The 27588-nt window shown below is 38.9% G+C and overlaps 1 protein-coding gene and 1 long non-coding RNA gene across 4 annotated transcripts; one reads left to right on the forward strand and one right to left on the reverse strand.

Moving 5' to 3' along the window:
- Positions 1-6290: 6290 nt before the first annotated feature.
- On the forward strand, positions 6291-18475 carry LOC148681615 (protein NLRC3-like). Of its 3 annotated transcripts, none has more exons than XR_015942545.1 (4): positions 6291-6332; positions 11611-11889; positions 13460-15349; positions 17342-17968. XR_015942545.1 is itself a non-coding variant. In XM_088650243.1 (4 exons), the coding sequence occupies exons 2-4, from the start codon at positions 11631-11633 to the stop codon at positions 18456-18458; spliced, it is 2256 nt and encodes a 751-aa protein (XP_088506369.1). In that variant the 5' UTR covers positions 6291-6332; positions 11611-11630; the 3' UTR covers positions 18459-18475. The 3 variants fall into 3 exon arrangements, 2 of the variants coding, with proteins under 2 accessions (XP_088506369.1, XP_088506368.1); XM_088650243.1 differs by lacking the exon at positions 17342-17968 and adding an exon at positions 18281-18475 and having other exon boundaries at positions 13460-15278; XM_088650242.1 differs by having other exon boundaries at positions 13460-15278; positions 17942-18157.
- LOC148681616 (uncharacterized) lies at positions 6420-26399 on the reverse strand. Its single transcript, XR_015942980.1, has 5 exons — positions 26087-26399; positions 19205-19343; positions 19023-19068; positions 7750-8735; positions 6420-6628 (listed from the first exon to the last, which is right to left on the reverse strand). It is a non-coding gene; the product is annotated as an uncharacterized LOC148681616 (long non-coding RNA).
- Positions 26400-27588: the final 1189 nt, after the last annotated feature.

Genomic DNA, 27588 nt, shown 5'->3' on the forward strand with positions numbered 1-27588 from the left:
AACGACAGCAGTTCACTTTGTAATAATAACACTAATAATACAGCGTATAAAATGGATATTGTTTTATAACGTTGCTCAGTAACTTTAAACTGCGTTTGGAGTTTATCGCTTTGAATTTGCCATAAAAACGCTCATTTAGACTAACGTTAAACATGTGACATTACCTCGAGGTTAGCTGCGTCACCGGAGCGCAAACAAGACTAAAAACAAACTGGAAAGTTTTAAATGCTTCAAAATTCGAAACACTACACCAAGTCACATTTAAGATGTGTGTAAAACAAAATCGGGGGGTAAATAAAACTTTAAAGCATCTAAAACACGCTTACCTCTGAATTCTGCTGCACTGCAGGTCAGGTGTTCGTAATTAAGTGAAGTGAAGCGCTGCGCGTGGCCGCGTGCGCCGAGTCCTCCGATACCATGGTAACCAAACATGTTGAATATTGGGTGAAGCCATGACGTTAATTCAACATACAGACCATGATAAAAAAAATGTCAACGTTGATTTGTACAAGGATTTCTGTAACTTTTTTCAACCATTTATCATTCAACATTGTTTCAACATTAAAGCAACAACTGACGTATTTTCAACCACATTTCAACGTTGAAGCCTTGTCATATGCAGGCTGTTTTTCAACCGTTCAACATTAAACGTTCTATCAACATTATTTCAACGTTCAAAACACATCTGACCTTATTTCAACCATATTTCAACGTTGAAGGTCGGTCGTGTGCCGGCTGGGTAGTAAAGTCATGCAATGTGAATGTTTATGTCGCCGATCCATCTTGCAGTGTAAACAAAGCAGCGACGAAACACTAGCCCAGATAGTCAAGCAGTGTGAAAACATCTGTGACACGATTACTTTGAAAATCATGCAGTCTGAACTCGGCATAAGAATGCACAGATCAATAGGCTAATGAAAGCATTCGATTAGTTTAGTAACTGTTTGTGCTCATTTAAGAAAAAAAATGTTGTGTTTTTAAAAATAATACAAGCAGAACAAACATGTTTACATATTAATAAATGTATGTGTCTGTTTAAACACACATAAATCCCCAAAGTATGCTAAACTTTCGCTCCTCTTTAAATTGCGTGTACAGAAGCGGATCTGGGAACAGTATATCACACAAAGCACGTTCAGTAGTCAGACTGCATGCATACACTGATTCAGGGGTTGCGTCGATCGACGCACAGCTTTAACAGGAAAAAAGTGAATGCAGACATTTTTATTAACATTCTTTCAAGCCAAAATAAAGCGAAAGCACAATTCTCTTGCACAGCTCTTGCAATTTATATCACATTTGAGATCGGCTCTGTTTTGGCGGTACTTTCACTATTCATAGAAAGTTTAAACATACAGGGCAACTAGGGGAAATACTTAAACTTGATGATAGCTGGGAAAACCGGAGAGTTGACAAGTATGTGTCAAGCTAATTAATGGCGTCATCGATCACGGATACAGTAAAATAATCATCTTTGTTGTAACATTACCTCTGTCTTTGTTGTGTTTTTCCTCCTCTTCTTGTGTTTTTTTTTTTTTGCCTCCCCTACGCACTAGACTGTTTGAGAGGGTTGGGACGTTTTGACATATTGTGCATGTTGACCCATCTAAAAAAATGAACACCGTAGCAGGTACAGTCTAATTATTCAGAGGGGGGCGTCTTAGGCGAGTAGGTTTTATTATTATTATACTACTACTACTTAGTACACTGTTAAAAATTGTCCCGTTAAAAACAGTAAAATACTGGCAGCTGCAGTTGCCAGCAATGTACTGTTATTTTACAGTATGTTGCTGTAAAAATACATGGACTACATTGATTTACACAATACTCAAGTGAACTCATTTTGCTCACTGAAAGCAACTGCCTCAACTTGGTCAACTCCTGAATGAGTTTATGAAGTAATGTGCTATACATGCTTAGAAGTATACTTATAATGATAACTTATTTTAGTTAATTAGAAAAGTTCGGTTTAACTCTAATGTCTTATTTTTCACAACAGCACACATACATGTTAATCTGGAATCACCAGAGAGATTCTGACTGCATCAGCAACTAAACAGCCGCTATCTTTAAATAGAGAAACATGCAGAATAACATCAGCAGTTCATCTTTAACTCATACACTGGCTCTACTGTCCTCCACAATGGTGACACACAGAAGAAATTAGCTTCAGGTTTTACAGTAAAATACTGTTTTTTCCTTTATTTAACGGTAATCTACTGGCAGCTGTGGTTGCCAGCAATCTACTGTTTTTTTAATGCGGGCTTATTCTTTTCTGAATTCATACCAACTAGTTTTAAGTATAGTGGAAGTTACTTTTTTTTCTTCTCCCATTTCTGGCGCCCCCCTGGCCGTACTGCGCCCGTAGCAATTGCCTATACTGCCTATACCACGGGTCGACCCTGCTGTGATTGATAATGTGACATTAGAATTTAACAACTCATTCTTAAAGCCAAATTGCTTAATTTGTGAACTTTTTGTACTTGGGGTTTAGTTGCACTGAAACATGATCTTACGTCTATTTTCTCTGTCACTTTATCCAATACATGAAACTGCCAGGCAAGTTTCTTTATACTGTAGCACATTTTATACACAATGGTAATTCAAAGTGCTTTACATAAAGAATGCAAAACTATTATTAAAATAATCACAAAAATAATCACAAAGAATTAAAAAATGTTAACATTTTAATTTTAAATTAATTGATTCACTTAACAACAGAATAGAAATTGATTATACAAAAATACAGTGGGGTTAGTTTGGACGTAGCACAGTGCACAGCAAAATCATTGGTGTTAAATTTCAAGTGTTGTGGTAATTCAGAGTAAAGTGTTAAAATTCTAGAGTTAGATAAAGGTAAAATAACCCTCTCGGCGTTAGAAGCTGATTTGCCTCCTTGTCACACAGAGTAACATGTATCTACCTTTGTAGAAAACCCTTGTATTTGAGAAACTAATCAGAGTGTCTGAAATCTCGCCACACCCTCATTCACCTGGCCCTTAAATTGATCAATTAGTTTAGTCCACTAGACAGAGGGAATGACCACAAATAAGTGAATTCAGACAGCTGCTGTTGAACACCTGCTGTTAACAAGCACAATCACTGAAGGAATAAGAAATTGAAGGAAGAAATAAATCTACAGACACAGCCTCACACCAAACCAACTGAATTAAAACAGAGGATTAAACAACTCCATTAAATAATAGCATAAGCAGCTTCACTGATTACAGTTTGACTTCATTTCTGTAAGAATATTTGACAATGAACAGAGGTTTATATTTTTTTTATTAAAAATATTTAATTTGACCTCACCATCATAGAGATCAGAGGCTGCTTATTTGAGCTCTTGAAGCTTTACTCTTATATCCTAATGTTTCTCAGACTGCTATAGCTGTGTTTCTAAAACTCATTAGCTGTAGCAAGAAAGGTCAAGAGAAACTATACTGTTTATGGTTAATTGTTATATATTTTATTTCAGGTGTTTTTTAAGTTGATTCATAAAAATATGCAAATATAGTTGTATTAAAGCTGCATGGGACAATACTACTGGCAGTCTGCTGCTCTTCATAGAAATTCAACAAACAATTAGGATGCAATTAATAATTAGAGTGTAATGCACTAAACATTCAAGCTCCAGCTTGCTCTTTATGACACACAGGTATCAAGAATCAGGATATGAACCTCAACCGTGGTTGCTAAAAAAAAAAAAAAAAAGCTGCATAGTTCATGCCGCAATGCATGCTGGGTGCCAGAATAGTACAAAGCTCCCAGCATGCATTGCAGCATGAATAAATTATGCAGCTTTATGTTCTTACAATCTCTTTCTTTTCCTTTATTTTGTGTTGTTTTCGGGAGGTGATATTTCAGTAGAGTGTTTTTTTTTTACTTGATTTTTATTTTTTGTTTGTCACCATCATTGAGATTCAAAGACTAATTATTGATGTCTGGGTGTTTATAAGTTTTGTCATAGATCAAACATTCTCATTGTAAATATTGTTTTTATTTTATTGGAGCTTCAGTGGTTTCATTTATGTATATCATTTATTTCTCACACATAACTAATATGATATTGAATTAGAAAACAAGCAGGAAAGGTTGGCTATGTTATCATTTATAATCTCTTCAGACTAACACTTTAATTTTATTTCGGCTTTCCATGCTATATGTTTAAATAGTGTAATTATCACTATCTATAGCAGCCAAAATAAAAGACATTTATAGTAAGAAGTTGAAGAGCCTGACTAAAGCAGACTCTGTCCTCCATCATGGTGACTTCAAATGAACAACAGAAATTTCATTAAGAGCTTTTGTTCACATGACAGAAATTAAGTCACTGGTCAGTAATAGGTGAAGCTCCATGATAAGTTGTTTAATTTGATTAGGTTTTTTTTAAGATGTTGAAAAATAAAATTTTTTATTGTGTAATTTGTTTTATTTTTATTGATTATTATTTTATTTAGAGTTTTTTTTTTTCTCAGTTGATTTCATCTTTGGTTTTGGCTTGTGTTTTTCTGTCCTTCAGTGATTCTGCCTGTTAACAGTTGTTCATCAATAATTCTCAATCCTCCTTTAATTAGACACTTTATTGTCTCATTAACTTCATCACTGTCTAAGTGTTCAGCCCTCTGTAGTGAGGACACTAGGGAGGATTTTGCTCTGGAATTTAAGGCTTACGTGTGTTCGAATGAAAAATACAGACTATGGGATTTGTTTTTAACAGAAATATTCTGGAAACTGAATTTATGAATGTAAAATGTTGAAAACAGCAGGTTACTGGCAACCACTGCTGCCAGTATTTTGACATACATTTAACAGATATTTAACACAATAAGAGTTTGCTAATTAACACTCTGGGTGTTAAAAATTTTAACACTTTCAAAAGTGTTATTTTAACACTTATAGTGGTTCCCATATAAACACTGAGGGAGTGTTAATTTTAACTCTAAGGTAGTTAAATCTACCAAATCTAAAATTTGCAGTGTGAGATCGATAAAAAAATACAGACTGTTGAATGTGTTTAAACAGAAATATTCTGTAAACTGAATTTATGAATGTTAAAAACAGCAGATTACTGGCGACCACAGCTGCTGGTATTTTTCCGTAAAATCTAAAAATGAAAAAAAAAGAAAGAAAAACAGCAAAACGGTTTTTGTGTCACCATTGTGGAGGATAATAGCATCTCTGTTCAAGTCCAAGATGAACTAAGAAAATTTAATGTTATGCTGCATCTTCTTTTGTTTAAAGGTAACTGTGTAGTTACTAATGCAGTCAAAATCTGTTTGCTACTTGCCATCACACATGAAAACATTATTGTATCTAAAGACTTTACATTTTTTTGCACTAAGCTATGATTTTGTAAAATGAACAATGTATTAGTTCATGAAATATGGTTATTTTTTGTAAATTTATACAGTTATATAAAACTTCCATGTTTTTCACAAAAAGATTCTGGCAACCACAGCTGCTGGTATTTTTTCGGAAATTGAACAGATATTTTACACAACAAGAGTTTGCTAATTAACAGTCTCTTGGTGTTGACAATGTTAACACTTTCAAAAGTGTTATTTTTAACACTTATAGTGATTCCCATATAAACTCTGAGGGAGTGTTAATTTTAACTCCAAGGTAGTTAAATCTACTATCTAAAATTTGCTGTGTAGAACCATTTATTTTAAGAGTGAAAGAACCATTTGGGGTTCTATTTAATGAACCCTTAAAATGGTTCTATTTAGAACCTTTTTGGGGTTCCATATATGAAGCGCTTGATAGAACCATTTTTGGTTCTATATAGAACCGTTTCTTTTAAGAGTGTATGTGGGCTTACTTTGGGCTAACTTTGGCTTTGGTTTCGGCATCCTGGAGTGATGATGCCGTGTCTGGCTCTGCTGTAGTGTTACAGAGATCAATACTGTCTGAAACGTATCCAAAATACAACTTATTAAAGCCTTTTAAGCAGCTTCATCATTGTTGTTGTGCTACGTATACTCTTTTTCTCATTTAAACTCTACACACTTCCCATCATGGACAATATAACTTGTGTTACTGAGATTATAGCAAGTACAATGTATAACACATTTGGAAAAGTGACCTGTTATATTGCAGTGACTGCTTTACTTTTGTACTCGCAGCACTGCTTTTACCAGCTGAGCAAAGCCTCCATTGCTATCTTCTATTCTTATCTACTTGTGTGTCTGTGTTTCTCATCTGACTGGTTATTTCCTTATGTCTCAAACAGGTTTGTTGTGTTTTTCAGAGGTGAAAGAATTTTCAGATCTGTTGATCAGCTCAACAGTTCAGCGGAGGAACAGAGAGATCTGCAGGCATTATTTGAGGTGAGAGTTTGCTCTTTCTGTGCTTTATATCATCTATGAGTGTCGACTGATTATTTGTCGATCATTTCTTTGTGTTTCTGAGACTTTACTGCTGAGATTAATCATTCTGAGGATTTCATTTACACATTTTAATGTCGAGAGTGTTTCTAGAAGAGGATCACAGAAAGCAAAAACCATCCTATTCTGATAATGAAATCTGTGTTTATGAGTGTTTATTAAGCTCACCACAGGGGACATTTCTTTAGTTATATCATTTTAGTTGTTTGATATGCAGTGACACACAGTCAAATAATTCACTGAACAGGGGCCTCATGTACGAAGACTTGCGTGAAAATCTTACTAAAACATTGCGTACGCACAAAGCTGTAAATGTGCGTACGCAGAAAAAAATTCAGATGTATGAAACGCTGCGTACGCCGAATCTGAATGAACGTGAAACTGAGCGCAACATGCACGAGCACAAAACCCCTCCCTGCCTCCTCCCCCGTATAATTATGCTAATGACTATGCTAATGGCAAAACCCAACGAAAAAGCAAAGGCAAAATCAAGCAAAAAGAGAAACTTTGAACAGAATGTGAATTGGAGGTGCTGCTTTCGGAGGTAGACCGGAGATAGGCGGTGTTATTTGCAAGTTTGTTCTCCGGAATTAACAACAAAAGAAAAAAATAGAGTGGGAGAGTTTAGCTGATGCGGTTAACACAGTTGGGTCTGAACATCGCACTGAGTGCATTTAAAAAAGAAATAGTGTCGTTTATATCTTTAAACTGTTGCAGTACCCTTAGCAGTCTCAGTGGAGCACCTCATAAGACACATGTGATCATGTACAGACATGTTCGAGCATGAACTCGGCTCGAATCCAGCGTCTGATGAACTCTTTCTTCTTTTTTTCCCCGCTACATATTAGATTTTGCCCACTATTTATCACGAGAAAGACAAGTAGGAATCATCAATAAATTTGTGCATCATATTTTATTTGCACATTTATTGAATGGAAATGTTTCTCATTTACGAATGCAAATTCATCTTCAGATAGTGTCTTTATAGCAATGTGCGTACAGTAGATAGCTCAGATTACATTGGGAAAACAGGCGACTGCTGCAAATTGCGCTTTAATGTTTAGCTGGTCAAATGTATGGTATGGAAATCTTACATACCTACTAGATGAACCCGTCTCATACAGCTGCCATTGCAAGGCTCAGACACTTTGTAGAGAGGAATTTAACACAACTGCCTCTAGGAGTCGCCAATGGAAATAAAACAGACACGCACAAAAAATGTGCATACGCCAGCCAGAAAGCTGCCGTGAAGCTGCGCACATTCCCACGTTCAGTTCATTGTTAGTAATTCCAAACGTGAGCGATTCTTAGCGTGAAACCTGGCGTACGCAAAGTTTTTGTGCGTACGCAGCGTTGATACATGAGGCCCCAGATGATCCACTTTTGACGTGATTTTGAGCATTGAAACTTCTCAAACGTAAAGGGAAACAGGCCTGGCACGGTTCAGATAGCATAGTGTGAGTGCGCCCTTACTGAAGCTACAGAATGCAGAAAACTCGCACTGCAATAACAGTATTCACGAATGCATTAAGTTTATTTTACAGTGGATTCACACAATCTTATTTGTAGATACATGAGCTGAAAACCCTGAAGAGTTTCAGCAGTCAGACCGGTTTCATGTGTTTGCCTGAAGTGTTTCTGCTTTAACTGATTCTGATGATAAACAACTGCTGTGGCTACAACTGTCACCTGTTTTACATTATTTATACACTTTTATTTTTCTAAATACTATTAAACCTGTACATTTCAGAGATCATGAAATTTATCAAAACTAAAGCAGAAAACAAAGTAACAAATTATCGTCTAAAATAAGGAAAATAATTTTCAAGAGTACATTCATTCATTTATTTTATTTTCAGCTTAGTCTCTTTATTTATCAGGGGTTGCCACAGTGGAATGAGCCGCCAACTTATCAAGCATATGTTTTACGCAGCAGATGCCCTTCTAGCTGCAATCCAGGACTGGGAAACACTTTAGCTTACTCAATTCCCCTATAGAGCATGTGTTTGGACTGTGGTGGAAACCAGAGCACCCAGAGGAAACCCACAATATCCAGTTTGATCACTTCTATCAGCAGTAGAATCTTTTGTTCTGCTTTTAATATTAGTGTTGAGAGTAACACATTACAAAAGTAAAGCAATTACTGTAATATATTAGATTTTGCTGTAATGCAGAACTATAACAGATCACTTTTCCAAGTTTGGTAGTACTGTACTTGGTACTGTCTTAGTAAGTGTGTGTGTGGGTGTGGTATGTGTGGCTGAAGTTCTGTGTTTATCTTCAGCATCTGTGTGGTCACGTGGTATTGTTGTCACTGGTGATTCCTTGTTGCTTAGCACCACTCAGCTGATTTATCATCACGCTACAGCTGCTGTGCATTACTATGCTTATATCTAGTCAGCGTTTTACATTGTCAGTTTGGTGTTGTTCACGTTTGTGTCTCATCAGGCTGTCCTCAATGAGTTCCATTAGTGGCGAGTTCACTTCTTGAAGCTGAATTTCTTCTCTGTATTGGACTTTCCTTGCATCCACTTGTTGACAGCTATTTCAGTTCCACAAAGTATTTGTGCCTGCTAATGTTTCAGGCTCTTGAGAATTAATAAACTCCCTGTTCACTTGCTATTGAGCTCAGTTGTGATTTGTGACACATCCCTACAGCTATCCACACAGAGAGAAGGATCACAATAACAATGATAAAGCTTTTCTAAAACATTACAATAAGCTGTAAGCTCTAGGCTTCACACAGTAGCAACCTCTTTTACTTTCAGCAACTCTACAGTGAGGCAGGACAGAGCTTCATCTCTCTGACATCAGGCTCAGGATGACAGACATGCTGCCCAGCTTTTGAGCTGGTAGAGTAATGAGCAACTGGTGCATCTGACTCTCAGAAACAGCAAAATCCTCTGAGTAACATTTCCTCAGCTCAGAGTCTGTTTGGTCCCACTCTAAATTGAGTTAAAGTAACTCAGCAGCAGAGTTAAGCTGCAGTCATACTGCATTGTTCTCCATTTAGATGCACTCGAATGTGACAGGCTGGAAACAAAAGCTCATGCGACAAGTTTTGCAGTTTGCTGCATTGCAAAGTTCAAGCTTGGTGAACTCTGACCTGTAAAATCGCAGGATGTGACTGTAAAAGACCAATCAAAGATCGAAACATGGGCTGTTTCTCAATTCCAAGAATGCAGAGAACTGACTTGTAGTCTTGTGAAGACTGGTCTTACCTGGTCACTTAGGAAGAACGAACTCGGGAGACCGCGAGAACATTGAACGCATTGGACCAAGTCTAGCTTCCATATAACGGCCAAACATGGACCATATCTGGGCCTAGTCTCAGTCAAGTTATTTACCTATAACTTGTCCTGAACTTGGCAAGCTATGGCCCAATGTTTGGTCATCGTCTGGAAGCCAGATTTGGTGTGTCATGAAATTTAGAAACCCATGAGGCATTGCACTTTAGGCACATTAATAATGGTAATGCTTAGACATGGTTAATAATTGTCACCGACTCGGTCCCAGTCATTCCCCTCGCTGGCCAGCAGAGGTCATCATCACCGGACTATTGACATTACATCATCCCCACTCACTCAGACACTAATTGCTACACACTTGTTACACATTACCTGATCACACCTTACACACATATAAGCAGCTCACACACACACACACACTCCAGAGCGATGTCTTGTTCTGCCATTGCTGACATTTCTGAGCATTACTTATCCTTGCCTGATCTCCCGTTGCTAACCCGGACTGTTCCTCGTCCTTGCCTTGCCTGCCGCCAGTCTAGAACCTTGCTTTGTATTACCGACATTGATCCTCGCCGCCTGCCTCTGACCCATGCCTGCTACATCAACCTATGAATGCCAGCCGCCAGCTTATCCACCTTATAAGACAGTGATTAATGTGAGTTCATACAACAGTGCATACTGTGTGTTCATTATTAAACTGTGTTTAATAAACTTACTGCAAATCGATCCCTCTGTGTCAGACCCATCGTTACAATAATAATATAATTTGGAAAATAATAATTTAGTTAATAAAATGCATGTAGTGTAGGGTAAATTCAGTTCTTTCACAACATACAAGAAACAACAGATTAATAAATCTGAATTGTTTCCTGGATTAAAATGAAGGTATTAGAAAATGCAAACAGAAAGATGAAAACAATTTTGTGCACCAAAATATTTCTTTACTCAAATAATAATAATAATAATAATAATAATTTAAATGTATTTTAAAAATGGGTTAAGATAGGCCAAACTTACATGGCCCACATATCAATTTGTAACATCTGGCCCAAATACTACATTTGACATCTGGCCCATGTCTTGCATGCTGCCTTAAAGACGGTGCTACCTCTGCCAAACCTGGCCAATGTTTGGCCCACATGCTGTAAGTCAGTGCTGGATGAACGCCTGCTCTACCAGCTTTATAACAAACCTGGGCAAGAATTCTTGCTAGATGGGCATATTCTCGAGCTGCTGCAATGATCATCCAGTTCTTTTCCCATGTCTTCATTAAACTCAGGTGGCCATGTGTGTCACAATAAAAACAACATGATTCTGAGGATTCTGAGCATGTACAACTGCATTCCAAGAGCTTTTATATTATATTAGTTTTCAGTTTTTTCAGTGTTCATGTTTTTGCAATAATTCTACAACACCATCAGATAAATATGTACCAATAAGGTACATTAAGTATCACTGAACCTTTAAAGGTCCATGATAGGCCCTTATTTTGCACCGCATATGAATTATAGAATGTAAACTTTCAGGGTACCACCACAGTGATAGGTATTTGTACTCATATTAAGTAGTATGCCAGGGTCTTTTAACAGTGGGAATATGTGTGTGGTTCTCCACCAGTCTCACCTGTCATCTAAAACTGGTTTTATGAGTTGTCTAAAATGGTTGTGTTTAATCAGTTGAACATCTAAATAAACACTCCTGTATGATGATACAGGAAGAAGAGTTACAGAGCTTCTGCTCAAGACACAAGTTATGTAGACAGACAAACATCTATATTATTCCTGGTTAGTAAGAGCCACTTAAAACAGTGACAATCAATTTTCATTATTTAGCTTTCTGAAATGTGGAGTTTCTACTCGCATGTTAATTTCCTTTTTCAAACAAGAAATAAATGCTTAGGTCTATATGTTAAACTGTGAAAACATATGGTAAATTGTGAAACTAATGCAGATGTTGTTGCTCTTGTCCTGTAGCTGTGAGTGGGTGAAGCACCATGGCGAATGTTAAACAGCGGCTCAAGGACTCACTGGATGGACTGAAAGAAGATACACTAAAGGACTTTCAGTGGCATTTAATGAATGACCATAGAGAGATTTCAACAGCTGAATTGGAGAATGCTGACAGGCGAAAGACAGTGGATAAGTTGGTGTCATGTTTTGGATCAGAAAGAGCTGTGAAGATCACAGTGGACACCCTGAGGAAAATAAAGCAGAATCAATTAGCTGAAGAGCTGGAGAATACACAGAAGCAAGGTATTGTTTAATTCCCTGTCAAATTTTACAAATGGGATCATTTTCAGCTCAAATATTTCATGTTAAAACCCTGTCCTAGCAATGGTTTTTGAGTCAGATGTATTTCACAGCTTCTGAGCAATGAATGTAAATACTTTTAATATTATTTATATAGCTAATGTGTGAATATATTGTTTATCTTCGTTCATCTGAATTTGATACTTTATTTATATGTGCAATTGTTCTTTTTTCTAATGGGGAGCACAGGACATATCTATGTTAATGAACAAAGTAAAACAAGAATTAAGAAGCTTAGAATAAGCTGTAACAATTCTGAAACAGGAACACATTGTAAAACCAGCTGACACTGTCCGAAAATAGTCCGTAGTGTATGAGTATGAATGAGTGTGTATGGAGAGATGGGTTGCAGTTGGAATGGCATCCGCTGCATAAAACGTGCTGGACAAGTTGGCGGGTCAATCCGCTGTGGTGACCCCAGATTAATAAAGGAACTAAGCCGAAAAGAAAATGAATGAATGAATACTACTCTCATTAAAGTTTATGTGAGAATTGGATTTCTGTAAAGTAGCCCCTCATCTTCTGTCATCAGGAGTCTGCATGGCTGTTGAAATATATAAGAATTAGCAGAATCATTATCCAACTGCAAGATCTCTATCAAGCCTTTTACACAATTTATGCTTTAAAAAGAGAGAAGACCTCCAAAGATAAAACTATCAAAACAATCATTTATTACTCATTTTCATAGACAGAATGAACAAATATGGAATATAGAGTTGAGCAAAGGAAAACAAGAACAAAGATCAGTTGTAAAATAAACATTACTGGAACAAGAACACATTGTAAAGCCGGCTCACACTGAGCATTTCTTAAATAATCCTGTATGATCGAAGCTTCTTCATGAACATGATTCTCATGTCAGACTTTAGGATCTCAGTGTTCATAATGTCAAACTGTACAACAATAAAGAAACACCAAACATGGACACACAAGTAAGCTCGTCTGAAGTTGAACGACATCCATCCATGACACATTCACAAACTTGCATTCTGAAAGGACAATACACAACAAACATTACAAAATCTACAGTGTTATTTTGTCCACAACATGCCCCAATAATAAAACCAGAAAAAAAAAAATCAGCTGTTCTGACATTTCTGTGTGGTGGGTTGAAGTTGTCCTTGGATCTCGCTTTGGAGGGCTTGAGCCCCTGCAGATTTTCTTCTTCAAATGAAAGAGCTTTTTTTCAGGGGGCAAAAAATTATAAATATTTTCTTTAAAAAATAAAATATCTCTATATTTGTGTGCATGTTTTGTTTTCAGACAGTCGTTCCTGTAAAAAATAACTAAAATTGATAGGTCAGGAAACATTGAGACAGCAAATGATCAGCAGAGTATGAAGTAATTCAAAAACCTGTAATAGGCACACTTTAATTCTGCAGGTTTCACGTCATTTAAATGTTGAAACAAACGACTTCATGAGTGCTGTTGTTATTTTTTTGTTTTGGAAAGCACAGGGCGTAATTAAAATTCACTTTAATAAAAACACTAATTGTTCCTCTCTCTTGTACAGGTGCAGCTTCAGAGACCTGTAAATCCCCTCCTGTTGATTACACAAACACCAGCCGTGAACTAAAGGAGAACTTAAAGGAGGACTATAAGCAGATATTGATTGGTAATTCACAGATAGGTCGTAAGAAGAAGCTGGATGATATTTACACTGATCTATATGTGGTGGAGAACGAGACTGGAGGAAGAGAGAATGACCATGAGGTGATACAGATAGAGTCAAAACACAACCAACAGACAGCCAAAGATAAACCACTTAAGTGTAATGACATGTTTAAAGTTCAGCCTGACACAGGTCAACAAAACAGAAGAGTCCTGACACTGGGGATCGCAGGAGTGGGAAAGACTGTCTCTGTCAACAAATTCATCCTTGACTGGGCTGAAGGAAAAGACAATCAAGAAATAGTCTTCATATTTCCACTGCCGTTCCGTAGACTGAATCTGATTAAAGAAAAAAAGTACAGTCTCATAGGTCTACTTAACAAGTACTTCTTTAGCAGTGGAGGACTGAGCTCTCTTCCTAAAAAACAAGGCAAGGTCATGTTCATCTTTGATGGACTGGATGAATATCGCTTTCAATTGAACTTTAAAGAGGATGATGGCTTTACAGATGTTGATAAGGAAATGACAGTGAGTAAGATAGTAACACATCTCTTAAAGAGACAGCTGCTTCGCTCTTCCCTCATCTGGATCACATCCAGACCAGCAGCAGCCAGTCTGATACCCCAAACCTACATTGATCAGGTCACAGAGGTGCGAGGATTCAATGATGAGCAGAAGGAGCAGTACTTCATCAAAAACAGCAGTCCTGAGGTTGCTGGAAACATCATCGGCCACATCAAGAAATCCAGGAGTCTGTATATCATGTGCCACATCCCCGTCTTCTGCTGGATCTCTCTCACTGTTCTTCAGCCTCTGCTGGGTCAAGAGAGCAATGAAAAAACACCCACAACTCTCACAGGGATGTACACCAGCTACTTACTGTCTCAAAAGCAACAGATGAAAGAAAAATACAGCAACAATTCTGAACCTGAAGCCAAGGCCTGGTCTTTTGAAGACATTGTTCTGAAGCTTGGGAAACTGGCCTTTGAACAGCTGCAGGAAGGACAACTGATTTTCTACAAAACAGATCTGGAGAAGTGTGGGCTAGATGTCAAGGAAGGGTCTGTGTTCTCTGGATTATGCACCCGAATGTTTCAGGAGGAAAACCCCATTTCAGGGGAACAGGTGTACAGTTTTGTTCATCTCAGCGTTCAGGAGTTCCTCGCTGCTCTTTATGTGTTTTTCACTTACAAAGACAAAAAAGCAAATCCATTTCTTGATTCCAGGAAAAAGGAACTGACTTGGAAACTCTCTACAAAGACCCTGTTTAAACTTCATAAGGATGCAGTCAAGAAGACTTTACAAAGCAAGAACGGACACCTGGACCTTTTCCTCCGGTTCCTGCTTGGTCTCTCTCTGGAGTCTAATCAGAGTGGCCTGAAGAAGCTCCTGCCAGGACTGAAGCGCAAAACTGAGAACCTCAAAGACACGACTGACCATATCAAAAAGAAAATAGAGAAGGAGAAATCAGCAGAGAGGACCATCAACCTCTTCCACTGTCTGAATGAACTGAATGATGACTTTGTGGAGGAACTCCAGAAGAGTCTGAGCTCTGGAAATCTTACAGCACAGGATCTGTCCTCTGCTCAGTGGTCGGGTCTGGTGTTTGTGCTCCTGATGTCAGAAGAGACTCAAGAGAAGTTTGAACTGCAGAAATACAGAAGATCTGATGAAGCACTGATGAGACTGATACCAGTGATCAAAAACACCACAAGAGCACTGTAAGAGTTCTCTGTATTCACTTATGCCCATTTCACATATAGATTTGCAACACATCTGCAACCCATGAGCAGTGGTGGAAAGAGTACTGAAAAAGCATAATTCAGTAAAAGTACCATTACTCGCCTAAAAATGTATTGTGAGTAGAGTAAAAGTACCTGTTGTAAATATTACTCAAAGTAGGAGTAAAAAGTAGCCCTTTTAAAAGTACTCATAAGTACTGAGTAGTGAGTATTATGCTGTTAAAAGTTTTACATTTAATTACATTTACATGTAATTTGTGGATGTGTGTAAATGTAACATTCTGCAGTGCATTTAGTTATTGCCCAACATTCACACAATGTCATAAGATGCTTATATTAGGTTAGATTTAGGTTGTGATGTCAGGTGATAAAAATTCAATGTCTAGCCAGTGTCTAAGGACAACGTTATTTTAATGTCCAATAATGACATCAAATAATGTTGATATTTGGTTGATTTTAAGTTGTTAGAAAGTGACCAAAATCCAATGTCGAGCCAACATCTTAAAACAACATCCTATTGACGTCAAATACTGACATTTATTCATCAGTTATAGCAACCAAAATTCAACGTCTGATAGATGTCATGGTGAAAACAGCGACACAACATCAAGCTCACAACATCATTAGACGTTGAAATTTGGTTGGTTTTAGGTTGGACGTTGGAAAGTGACATCGGGCTGACTTTAAGTTCTGATGTAAACCCGATTTTCAATTCCAAACAAAATGCAGCGTCTCCACGACCTTAGGGTACAAGTTCAATCTGACGCCATGTTGACGTCTTGTGCCTGCTGGGCCACAACTAAGGCCAGTTTGGTCATCATACCGTAAATATCCATCATCTTCTCATCAGTGACATGCATCTAAACCAGGGGTGCCCATACTCGGTCCTGGAGGCCCAGTGTCCTGCAAAGTTTAGTTCCAATCCCAATTAGATGCTCCTAGACTAGCTAATCAATCTCATACTAGGCTTTCTAGAAACATCCATGCAGGTGTGTTGAGACAAGTTGGAGCTAAAATCTACAGGACATCGGCCCTTCAGGACTGTGGCTGTTTCTCAATATGCGTTCTTCAGCGGTCTTGCGTCCTCGTGTTCTCGTGCAACGTCATCATCAGCTGCCAAAGTTTGGTTCCAATACTCAAGACCGCAAGTACAGAGGACGCGTGAAACTTCCCGGATGTGATCTTGATATCAAGGATGCACTGATGCAGACTTAAGCGCCGATCTTGCTCTAGAAGTCCCAGAAGTCATTGTGACTAGAGGTGGGAAGCGCAGCATTTTATCTAGATTTATTATTCAAGTTCAGAGATATCACTTATTTATTTCAGGAGTTTCCCTAAATGAAACAGTGACGGTAAACATCACCATGGACATCTTAATAAAGGAATAAACACATTAAGGGTGCTTGTTTGCTGAAATTCGTATTAAAAACAGTTTTATTCATATTGTGCAGAGTATACTGATAATGTTTTATATGCAGAGTATATATTTTTAAAAGGGGGGGAAAATAAATCGTTGTATGAGTGCTGTACTGTTAAAATAATTTACCATTTAAAACGAGTGAAGGTCATGTGACCATCAGGAAGAACGCAGCATCTCATTTCTAAAAAGGACGCGTTCTCTGTTCTCATGGTCTCCTGAGTTCGTTTTTCCGAGGAAACCTGGCAAGACCGGTTTCCACAAGAACACAAGTCCGTTTTCTGCGTTCTTTGAATTGAGAAATAGCCTGTGTTTGGACATCCCTGATTTAAACAGTCTCCGGGTCAATGTAAACAAATTTACCTTCTATGTGTGATTTGATTGGACATGGATTACAGGACTGATTTTTGTAATTCCCATAGAGAAGAAAAAAATCAAGTAGTAACTGCAAGTTGAAGGAAAGTAGTGGAGTAAAAGTACAGATACTGCACTAAAAATGTACTCAAGTGAGAGTAAAAGTACACATTTCTAATACTACTCAATAAATTACAATTCCCGAGAAAAGGTTATTAATTACAGTAATTTGAGTATATGTAATTAGTTACTTTACACCACTGCTCATGAGTCATATGTGTGCAGTGCAGAAACAGCACAGACTATTTGTGTTTTCACATCAAATATGTATTACTGATCTCCTGCTGTACACAATATCTGTTCTGCTTAAGTTTACTCCATTTTCAGACATTATTTTCAATACTTTGATTCTCTTTTTATGCAATACAATAATATAATCTTGTCTTTCTTTTAACACAAACACACACACACACACATATATATATATATATATATATATATATATATATATATATATATATAGATAGATAGATAGATAGATAGATAGATAGATAGATAGATAGATAGATAGATAGAGATGGTGTGCATTTTAAAACTGATAGCTCTAATATGTTAAAATGAGTTTGGAAAACGGAGAAAGTTTTTAATAATGATAACTAATAATTAATTATTACACAAAAATGTGAATTGTTAGGAAAAGAATACGTTTGTTTTTTTTACAGCCTTGGATTCTCCCTTAAATTCAGTATTTACAGAGTCCATATAGTGATTTTACCTTTGCTCAAACTAAAAGACAACATTCAAGTGTTTTTGTCTCTGCTCTGGATTAATAGGTAAATGCAAAATCATTATTTCTGTTTTCCCCTCACAGGCTTCAGAGCAGTAATCTCACTGTTCAGTGCTGTGAGAGTTTGTCTTCAGCTCTACAATCCTCAAACTGTGTGCTGAGAGAGCTGGACCTGAGTAACAATGACCTGCAGGATTCAGGAGTGAAGCTTCTCTCTGATGGACTGAAGAGTCCAAACTGTAAACTGGAGACACTGAGGTCTGAGTTCAAACACCTGACTGACTGACTGACTGACTGACTGATTGATTGATTGATTGATTGATTGATTGATTGATTGATTGACTGATTGATTACAATTATTATTTACATGAAGTGAATGACAAAAAATACACTGTAAATTTGATTTGATTTCTTTTATCTCAGATTGGCCACATGTAATCTCACTGTTCAGTGCTGTGAGAGTTTGTCTTCAGCTCTACAATCCTCAAATTGTGTGCTGAGAGAGCTGGACCTGATTAACAATGACCTGCAGGATTCAGGAGTGAAGCTTCTCTCTGATGGACTGAAGAGTCAACACTGTAAACTGGACACACTGAGGTAAATGATTCTCCACTCAACAATAACTACTAAACAATTTCATAATAGCCCACATTATTTATTATTAAGGCTTTTTGTGTTGTCATGTTGCTGATTGGAGGAGCAGCAGGCAATCTTAGGGTTCATTGACTCAGAATGCAGAACTGAAAGAGTGCAGCAGAAAGCCCAATGGTGTCCAGACACAGCCTTTGAGCTCCTGTAAACTGAAATGTTCAACACCTGCTCTGAGTTCTCTACTGTTTTGGAGCTGACTCAGATGACTGGTGCTGTGTGTGGAGGTTCTTTAACTTGACAAGGTGTCTAAATAATGCTGATCTCAAGTGTGCAGTGCTTTAACAGACGTGAGGCGTAAGAATAATCATAACACCATCATAATGGTAATGAGCTAAATGAGCTCTCCTCATGCTGTCAGGTATATTAAATGTCGCCGTGTAGGTTATTAGTTTCATGAAGACAAAGACAAAAGTACAAATGAAAGAAGAGCAAATGGAGCAAATCATGTCATCTAACATATCCTGATCACTCCAGTTCACACACTTTCCATCTCTGAATATGTATTTTCTCTCACTAGCTATGTTTCCATCCAAAATTGCGAATAAACTTTATGCGCAAAACTGGATTATTGCATAAAAGTTGTGTGAACGAAGCATTGTGTCCATCCACAAGTCAAAGCAAACAAAATCGTCACTTCCTAATTAACTGGTGCCAAATATCAACTGTAAAAACTGGATTTGCTGCAGTAGGAGAAGCTGCATCAATCTTTTCTAAATGAATGTGCTTCAGAAGACAATCATGACAAGCAGTGAGCTCGCAGTGGCGTTTGAAGTGTCAGACACGGAGCACAGTCGCTCTTGATTCTGGAGGTCATTAATAATATAATAACACTACACTGTAAAAAAAAAAAAAAAATTTTACATAAAATATCCCTTAATTTTTTAAAAGTATTTTTTTGTCATTTAAAATTATATGTAGAATTTAGTGAAATGACAAACCATCTCTCTAAATTCACAGTTTGACATTCATTTTAGGTACTTCATCATTAAAGACAAATTACTGACATTTTTTGTTTTCTATACAGGGAAATTACAGTATTATTTATACAGTATTTTTTCTGTCATTTTAAAATATATTTAAAAATCTATAAAATTTACAAACAATATCTATAAATTAACAGCTTGACTGTTGTTTTATGTACTTTATAAGTAATGACAAATTACAGCAATTTGTCTGTTTTATACAATAAAATTGCCATATTATTTACAGTGTTTTTTCCTGTTTTTTATGAAGTACATTTAAAAGTACGTAAAATTAAAGTAATAAATTGTAATTACTTGCTCTGTAAAAAAAAAATCGTAAAAAAATGTCAAATGATTGGCAGCTACGGCTGCCAAACAAAAACCTTAATATTATGGTAAAATTTCTTTGTTGAAATAAAGTGCAAAAAATTATAAATCTACAGATATTTTCATAAAAATGTTTACAGAAAAACACTGTTATTTTACAGACTTTTCCTAGATTATTACAATCAAATCCGTTCAATAAAGTTACACACTAAGTGCGCTCACATGCACCTGTTCCGGATTCTTCTGATTGCACACACACAGTCGGAGGATCGTTATGAACTGATTACATGCACTTTAAAAGCAGCATAGACCAATTGCTTAGTTTTGTTATACTTTTACTTTGAACGTTATGACGCGTTTCTCTTCTTTTGCTTTGCTTTGTTTGTTAATTGTTTACGTTGTTTGCTGCCGGGGCTGACCATTTGCATGTTATTTGACCTTGACTCTGGATTCCCTGCATAATGTTACATCTGTTTGCCCGTGTTAACTGTTGTTTGTCTGACCATCTCTGTGTAATAAACCTGCATTTGGATCTGCACTTCTTTGTCAACGTCCCCTTCACGTTAGTTCTATTTCATTTAAGATTTGGAACTGAATCATTCCACATAACCTAAACCTCTACATGTTTTACATAAACACTATTCAATAAAATGTAACAACTGTAATTTTAAAGTTGTGAGAATTTGAATCAGTTGTATCTCGTTTGTTGTTTTTTTCCAAAAATGTTTGATACTGTTGTAAATGAGGGCGATGCCGATCCTCTTGTGCACCACCAGAGGGAGCCATCGCCCGAGTTCTAATTCGACTCACGGACTCAAATTCCCATAAGCCCTGCTACCTGGCACTGATTGCGGTCCAGGTGCAGTTCATCAACTCCCGTGTATATATACCGCACTCACGCTCTGGTTCTTTGCGAAGTCTTGATTTGCCTAGCTGTCATTTTCTTCGGACTGATCTGTGTTTCTGACCCTGTGCTTGTTCTACGACTAAGAAAGACATCTGCCTGCCCCTGATCTCCAGCCTGTTATTCTAACCAGTAAGATATCTGCCTGCCTTTGAACTATTGCCTGTCCCTCGTTCTGTCTCCTGGATTGCCCCTTTGTGTTTGTATGTATGTGTGCTTTTAATAAAGCTTGCAAATGGATTCAATGCCTTCTGACTCATCACAACAGAAGACTTCGCCACTACAGAATCCAGCAGCTTTAGCACAAGTCTCTACTGAACTTTCCACTCAAGCCACTCGGTTAGCCACCCATCATCAACAACTCACCCATTTAACATCTCTCACAGAGGAACTGGTGAGAGCTATGCAACAACTCCGTCATCCGAATCCTGCAGTTACCCCGTCTGCCACCATGACAGTTCCTCAGCCAACGAATGTCTCCAGTGTTCTGGCTACCGTAAGTCCCCGATTAGCTTTTCCAGAAAAGTTTGATGGTTCACCTTCTCGCTGCAAAGGCTTCCTATTACAATGCAAACTGTTCGTTAACCAACAACCTGCATTATATCCCACTGATTCTAGTCGGGTGGCTTTTGTATGCAATCTGTTAACGGGGAAAGCGCTGGAATGGGCTACAGCGATATGGAAGGATGAGGAATGTAATTACCCCACGTTTGAAAATTTTCTTAAGCAGTTTCGGGAAGTGTTTGAGCACCCAGCAGAGGGGAGAAGCCCCGGTGAGCAGTTGCTTTCTCTCACCCAGGGGCGTAACACAGCTGCAGAATACGCCTTATCATTTCGCACTCTCGCCGCTAAAACTAACTGGGTTGAAGACACACTGAAGACACTATTCAGACGGGGGCTAACAACCACTCTACAATCTGAATTGGCTTGCCGTGACGAAGGAAAAAAATTGAACTAACTCAGTGAACTTACCATCCGCCTTGATCATCTGATTCGCAGCCGTAGAAATCCTCGCACCCAGTTCCACGTTTCAGGCGATACGCCCCCTGATGAACCCATGCAACTGGGTTTCACCCGTCTTACCCATGAGGAGAGAATGCATCGATTACAAAATCATCTATGCCTGTACTGCGGTCAATCAGGGCACAGGAAATTCACCTGCAGCGTACGACCTCATACACCAGTTCAATCGGTGAGTCCTTCCCATGTTCCAGCACTTTTCAGTGTACTGATTCCTGTAATTATTAGATTTGGTAAGAGAATGATTAATGCCACTGCTCTTGTCGACTCTGGGTCTGCCGGAAACTTTATTTCTAAAATATTTGCTTTAAATCACGAACTATCTCTCAGCTCATGTGACTCCTGTCTTGCAGTGGAAGCACTAGACGGTCGTCCTGTGGGTGAAGGACGCATCCGTATGATCACGAGTAAGCTACAGTTACAAGTTGGTGTTCTACACACTGAAGACATGCAATTCTACATTATTGACTCAGTTAATCATCCACTGGTTTTGGGACTGCCATGGTTACGTCGACATGATCCTCATATCTCCTGGAGGGACGGACAGATATTGCAGTGGAGTGAGTCATGCATGAAGCAGTGTATCCAGCCCAATCACAGAATTCCATTACGAACCACCAATATCTTACCTGAACTCGTTGACGAACGAATCCCTATTGAGTACCATGACTTACACAAAGCTTTTAGTAAACAAAAAGCTACTCAACTTCCCCCACATCGACCAAGTGACTGTGCGATTGAATTAATTCCCGGCTCAAGTCCTCCAACGTGTCGAATATTCCTGCTGTCACAACCTGAGCACAAGGCAATGTCTGAATATATCGACGAGGAATTGGCCAAAGGTTTCATTCGACCTTCAACATCTCCTGCTTCAGCTGGGTTCTTCTTTGTAAAGAAGAAAGATGGCAGTTTACGTCCCTGTATTGATTACCGAGGGCTCAATGAAATCCCTGTCAAATTCCGCTACCCATTGCCCCTCGTACCTCCTGCCCTGGAACAATTAAGACAGGCTAAATATTATACTAAGCTTGACCTTCGCAGTGCATACAACCTTGTCAGAATCCGTGCTGGTGACGAGTGGAAGACCGCGTTTTCCACCACTAGGGGGCACTATGAGTACACAGTAATGCCCTTCGGCCTGTCAAACTGTCCTTCTGTGTTTCAATCCTTTATGAATGATGTCTTTCGGGATATGCTGGATCGCTGGGTAATCATTTACATCGACGACATCCTTATATATTCAAACAATATGGAGGAACATGTTGAACATGTGCGTATAGTGTTGCAATGCATGATTCAACATCAGCTGTACGCCAAATTAGAGAAGTGTGAGTTTCACCAGACACAGATCGCCTTTCTGGGCTATGTCATCAGTGCGGAAGGGATTACTATGGATGACGCGAAAGTACAGGCAGTCCAACAGTGGCCGTTACCCCAGAATCTCAAGGAGTTGCAGCGATTTCTAGGTTTTGCCAACTTCTATAGACGGTTTATCAGAGGCTTTAGTTCAATAGCCGCACCGTTAACAGCCATGACCAAACGAAACTCCCACAAACTATCCTGGTCCTCCGAAGCACGTCAAGCGTTTGTTGATCTGAAGACTCAATTCACCACAGCTCCTATTCTCCGTCACCCCAACCCAGACCTACCTTTCATTGTGGAAGTGGATGCATCCAACACAGGAGTCGGAGCGGTGTTATCTCAACGCCAGGGTCAGCCATCCAAAATGTATCCATGTGCCTTCTTCTCCCGTAAATTGACCAGCGCAGAACGAAATTATGATGTGGGGAATCGCGAATTACTGGCAATGAAATTAGCCCTGGAAGAATGGAGACACTGGCTGGAGGGGGCTAGTCAGCAATTCACCATCTTGACTGATCATAAGAATTTGGAATATCTCCGTTCAGCCAAACGTCTAAATCCCAGACAAGCTCGTTGGGCTCTGTTCTTCACCAGATTCAACTTCATTGTCACATACAGACCAGGGAGTAAAAATGGTAAGGCAGATGCACTATCCAGGCTAACAGAGGATAAGCCCGCTATTGGTGATGAAACCATTCTCCCTACAAACTTGTTAGTGGCTCCAGTACAGTGGGACATACTTACCGAGATCCAAGAGGCGAACCGAGAAAACAACCCTCCAGTAGATTGTCCGAACCACCTAATTTTTGTACCCAATAATATACGCACCAGATTACTGACTCATGTTCATGACACTCCCAGCTCGGGGCATCCAGGCATAACGGCAACAATGGAGTTAATCAAAGCTCGTTTCTGGTGGTCATCTCTCACGAAGGATGTGATTAATTATGTTCAGAACTGTAAAATTTGTCAAACTACGAAAGCATCTCACCAAACCCCTGCTGGCTTACTACAACCGCTACCTGTTCCGCAACAGCCCTGGTCCCATATAGCGGTAGACTTCATCACGAATCTTCCCATATCCCCGAAAAACACAGTCATTCTAACGGTGGTCGATCGTTTCTCCAAGGCTTGTCGCCTAATACCATTGCCCAAATTGCCCTCTGCCTTTGAAACCGCAGAAGCCCTATGCAATCATGTATTTCGAATCTTTGGCTTACCTGATGATATCGTCACTTCCCGGGTATGGTCCGCTCTCTGCAAAAATCTCAATATTAATGTTAGTCTCACCTCAGGGTACCATCCTCAATCCAACGGTCAGACGGAACGAATGAATCAAGAAGTCATTCGATTTCTACGTTCTTATTGTCACCAGCAACAGCACGATTGGAGCCGTTATCTGATGTGGGCGGAATATGCACAAAATTCCTTGATAAAGCCAGCTACGGGTATTACTCCATTTAAATGTATTCTCGGCTACCAACCACCTCTGTTTCCATGGTCTGGAGAACCTACTGAGCTACCTGCTGTCACAGATTGGTTGCAACGGAGTGAGGAGGTCTGGAATCAGGCTCACAGACATCTCATGAGGGCAGTCAGGAGGAGGGAGATTCAGGCGAACCGTCATCGACGCCAGGGACCCACGTATCAACCAGGGCAGTGGGTGTGGTTATCGACACGGGACCTTCGTCTGAGATTACCCTGCCGCAAACTCAGTCCCAGGTATGTAGGGCCATTCAAAATATTACGCCAGATTACTCCAGTGTCTTTCCGCTTAGCCTTGCCTAATCATTATCGTATTTCTCCCACTTTTCACATGTCATTACTCAAACCCGCTGGTGGTCCACGAGAGGAGACGGCTGAGGAGGAATCAGAAACCAGGACCCCCTCACCTGTCATGATCGAGGGCGTAGAAGCCAATCTCGTTCGAGAAGTGCTGGACTATCGACGCCGGGGTGGTGCCCTCCAATATCTGGTGGACTGGGAAGGGTATGGTCCAGAGGAACGGTCCTGGGTGAATGCTAGGGATATCCTAGACCCAACTCTCACGGAAGAGTTTCATCAGAGGTTCCCAGAGAAACCTGCTCCCCGACAGCGCGGTAGACCCTGGCGTCAGGTGCCTTCTCGCTTCAGGAGCCGCTCGCAGGAGGGGGGTTCTTTTGTAAATGAGGGCCCGAATTCTAATTCGACTCACGGACTCAAATTCCCATAAGCCCTGCTACCTGGCACTGATTGCGGTCCAGGTGCAGTTCATCAACTCCCGTGTATATATACCGCACTCACGCTCTGGTTCTTTGCGAAGTCTTGATTTGCCTGGCTGTCATTTCTGAGCGTTCCTTACTCCCTGCTTCGGACTGATCTGTGTTTCTGACCCTGTGCTTGTTCTACGACTAAGAAAGACATCTGCCTGCCCCTGATCTCCAGCCTGTTATTCTGACCAGTAAGATATCTGCCTGCCTTTGAACTATTGCCTGTCCCTCGTTCTGTCTCCTGGATTGCCCCTTTGTGTTTGTATGTATGTGTGCTTTTAAAAAAGCTTGCAAATGGATTCAATGCCTTCTGACTCATCACAACAGATACAAAATAAAAGTGTTAAATTACGATCATGAGCACGTTTTGGCATTTTATTAAAGGTGTTTAATCGTAATGATTTAGGGAAAATTCTTTTAAATAACATTGTTTTCTTTTGAACTTTTAGTGCAGTCACGTTATTGATGGTGTTTGATCATAATAATCTAGAAAAAGTCTGTATAATAACAGTGTTTCTTTGTAAAACTCTTAGTCTGTAGCTTTATTGAACAAATTTGTTCGTAATAATCTAGGAAAAGTCTGTAAAATAACTGTTTTTCTGTAAATATTTTAATGAAAATATCTGTAGATTTATAATTTTTTGCACTTTATTTTAACAAAGACATTTTACCGTAATTTTATAGTTTTTGTTTGGCAGCCGTAGCTGCCAGTCATTTGACCTTTTTTTTACGATTTTTTTTTACAATGTAATACTGAAACGGTAAGGCGTTTTATAATGACCAAAACAACATTTCAGATGTTTTATAATGTGCTCAGCCTGACGTTTTATCCACTCACACACATTTTAAGCATTACACAATCTCTTTTAACAAAATCACATGATCTTTTTTAATGCGCATGCTGGATTTTGTGCGGTAAAAGTGTTTCCATCGCAGTTTATGCGCATCTTTTCTTATCGAATAAAAAGTTTATCCTACCCAGTTAGGCGCATAAGTTTTTTATGCGCATTTTCAAAATTTATGCGCATCATGGCGTTTCCATCAACTGTTTTTTTATGCACATTTGCAAAATGCGCATAAAATAGGTGGATGGAAACATCCACACTGACTGCTGTTTACATGATGCATGCTTCCCGTTACTGACATGTCATGAGCCTCGCTGTTCAGCTTCTGATTGGCTTTTTCTGTTGCCAAGTGTCCAGCAGCAACAAGCACACATTGCTCTGTCTCACACTGAACACACTTACAGTAGCAGCACAATTAGGAGATGCAACCATTATAGATTTTGGTTTTTAGGATTATAGTCTGAGAAATAATCAGGGTTTCATGGTTATCACGATTATTAAACATTCATTAATTTCAGAACACTACTAGTTTAGAAAATCACATGAAAACTACACATTTTACAGTCTTAATTACTGCTGCTCAATAGCCAAATAATACAGCACAAACTAACATTAAAAACAAATACTAGTCCATTTCCCCTGCTTGTGCTTAAAACAGGTAATAAAATTTAATACAACAAGTAGTAATTTTACACTGAAAATAAAAGACAGAACAACGAATAAATAAATAAAAACAGGGATAAACAAAAACAGTGTTTGTGTAATGCAGGGCTTAAAATTAACTTTTTTACTTGGTAGCACCAGTGCTCCCAACATCAAAAATGTAAGAGCGTTAGAATAAATGCAGGAGCTCCAGAATAAATGTAGGAGCGCCAGAATAAATGTAGGAGCGCCAGAATAAATGCAGGAGCTCCAGAAAAAATGGAGGAGCTCCAGAATAAATGCAGGAGCTCCAGAATAAATGCAGGAGTGCCAGAATAAATGTAGGAGCGCCAGAATAAATCTAGGAGCGCCAGAATAAATGCAGGAGCGCCAGAATAAATGTAGGAGCGCCAGAATAAATGCAGGAACGCCAGAATAAATGCAGGAGCTCCAGAATAAATGCAGGAGTGCCCGAATAAATGCAGGAGCTCCAGAATAAATGTAGGAGCGCCAGAATAAATGTAGGAGCGCCAGAATAAATGTAGGAGCTCCAGAATAAATGTAGGAGCGCCAGAATAAATGTAGGAGCTCCAGAATAAATGCAGGAGCTCCAGAATAAATGTAGGAGCGCCAGAATAAATGTAGGAGCTCCAGAATAAATGCAGGAGCTCCAGAATAAATGTAGGAGCGCCAGAATAAATGTAGGAGTGCCAGAATAAATGCAGGAGTGCCAGAATACATGTAGGAGCTCGAGAAGAAATGTAGAAGC

Source organism: Danio rerio, chromosome 4 (assembly GCF_052040795.2).
Source record: "Danio rerio strain M-AB ecotype USA chromosome 4, GRCz13ab, whole genome shotgun sequence".
In the NCBI taxonomy this organism is placed as follows: Eukaryota; Metazoa; Chordata; class Actinopteri; order Cypriniformes; family Danionidae; genus Danio; species Danio rerio.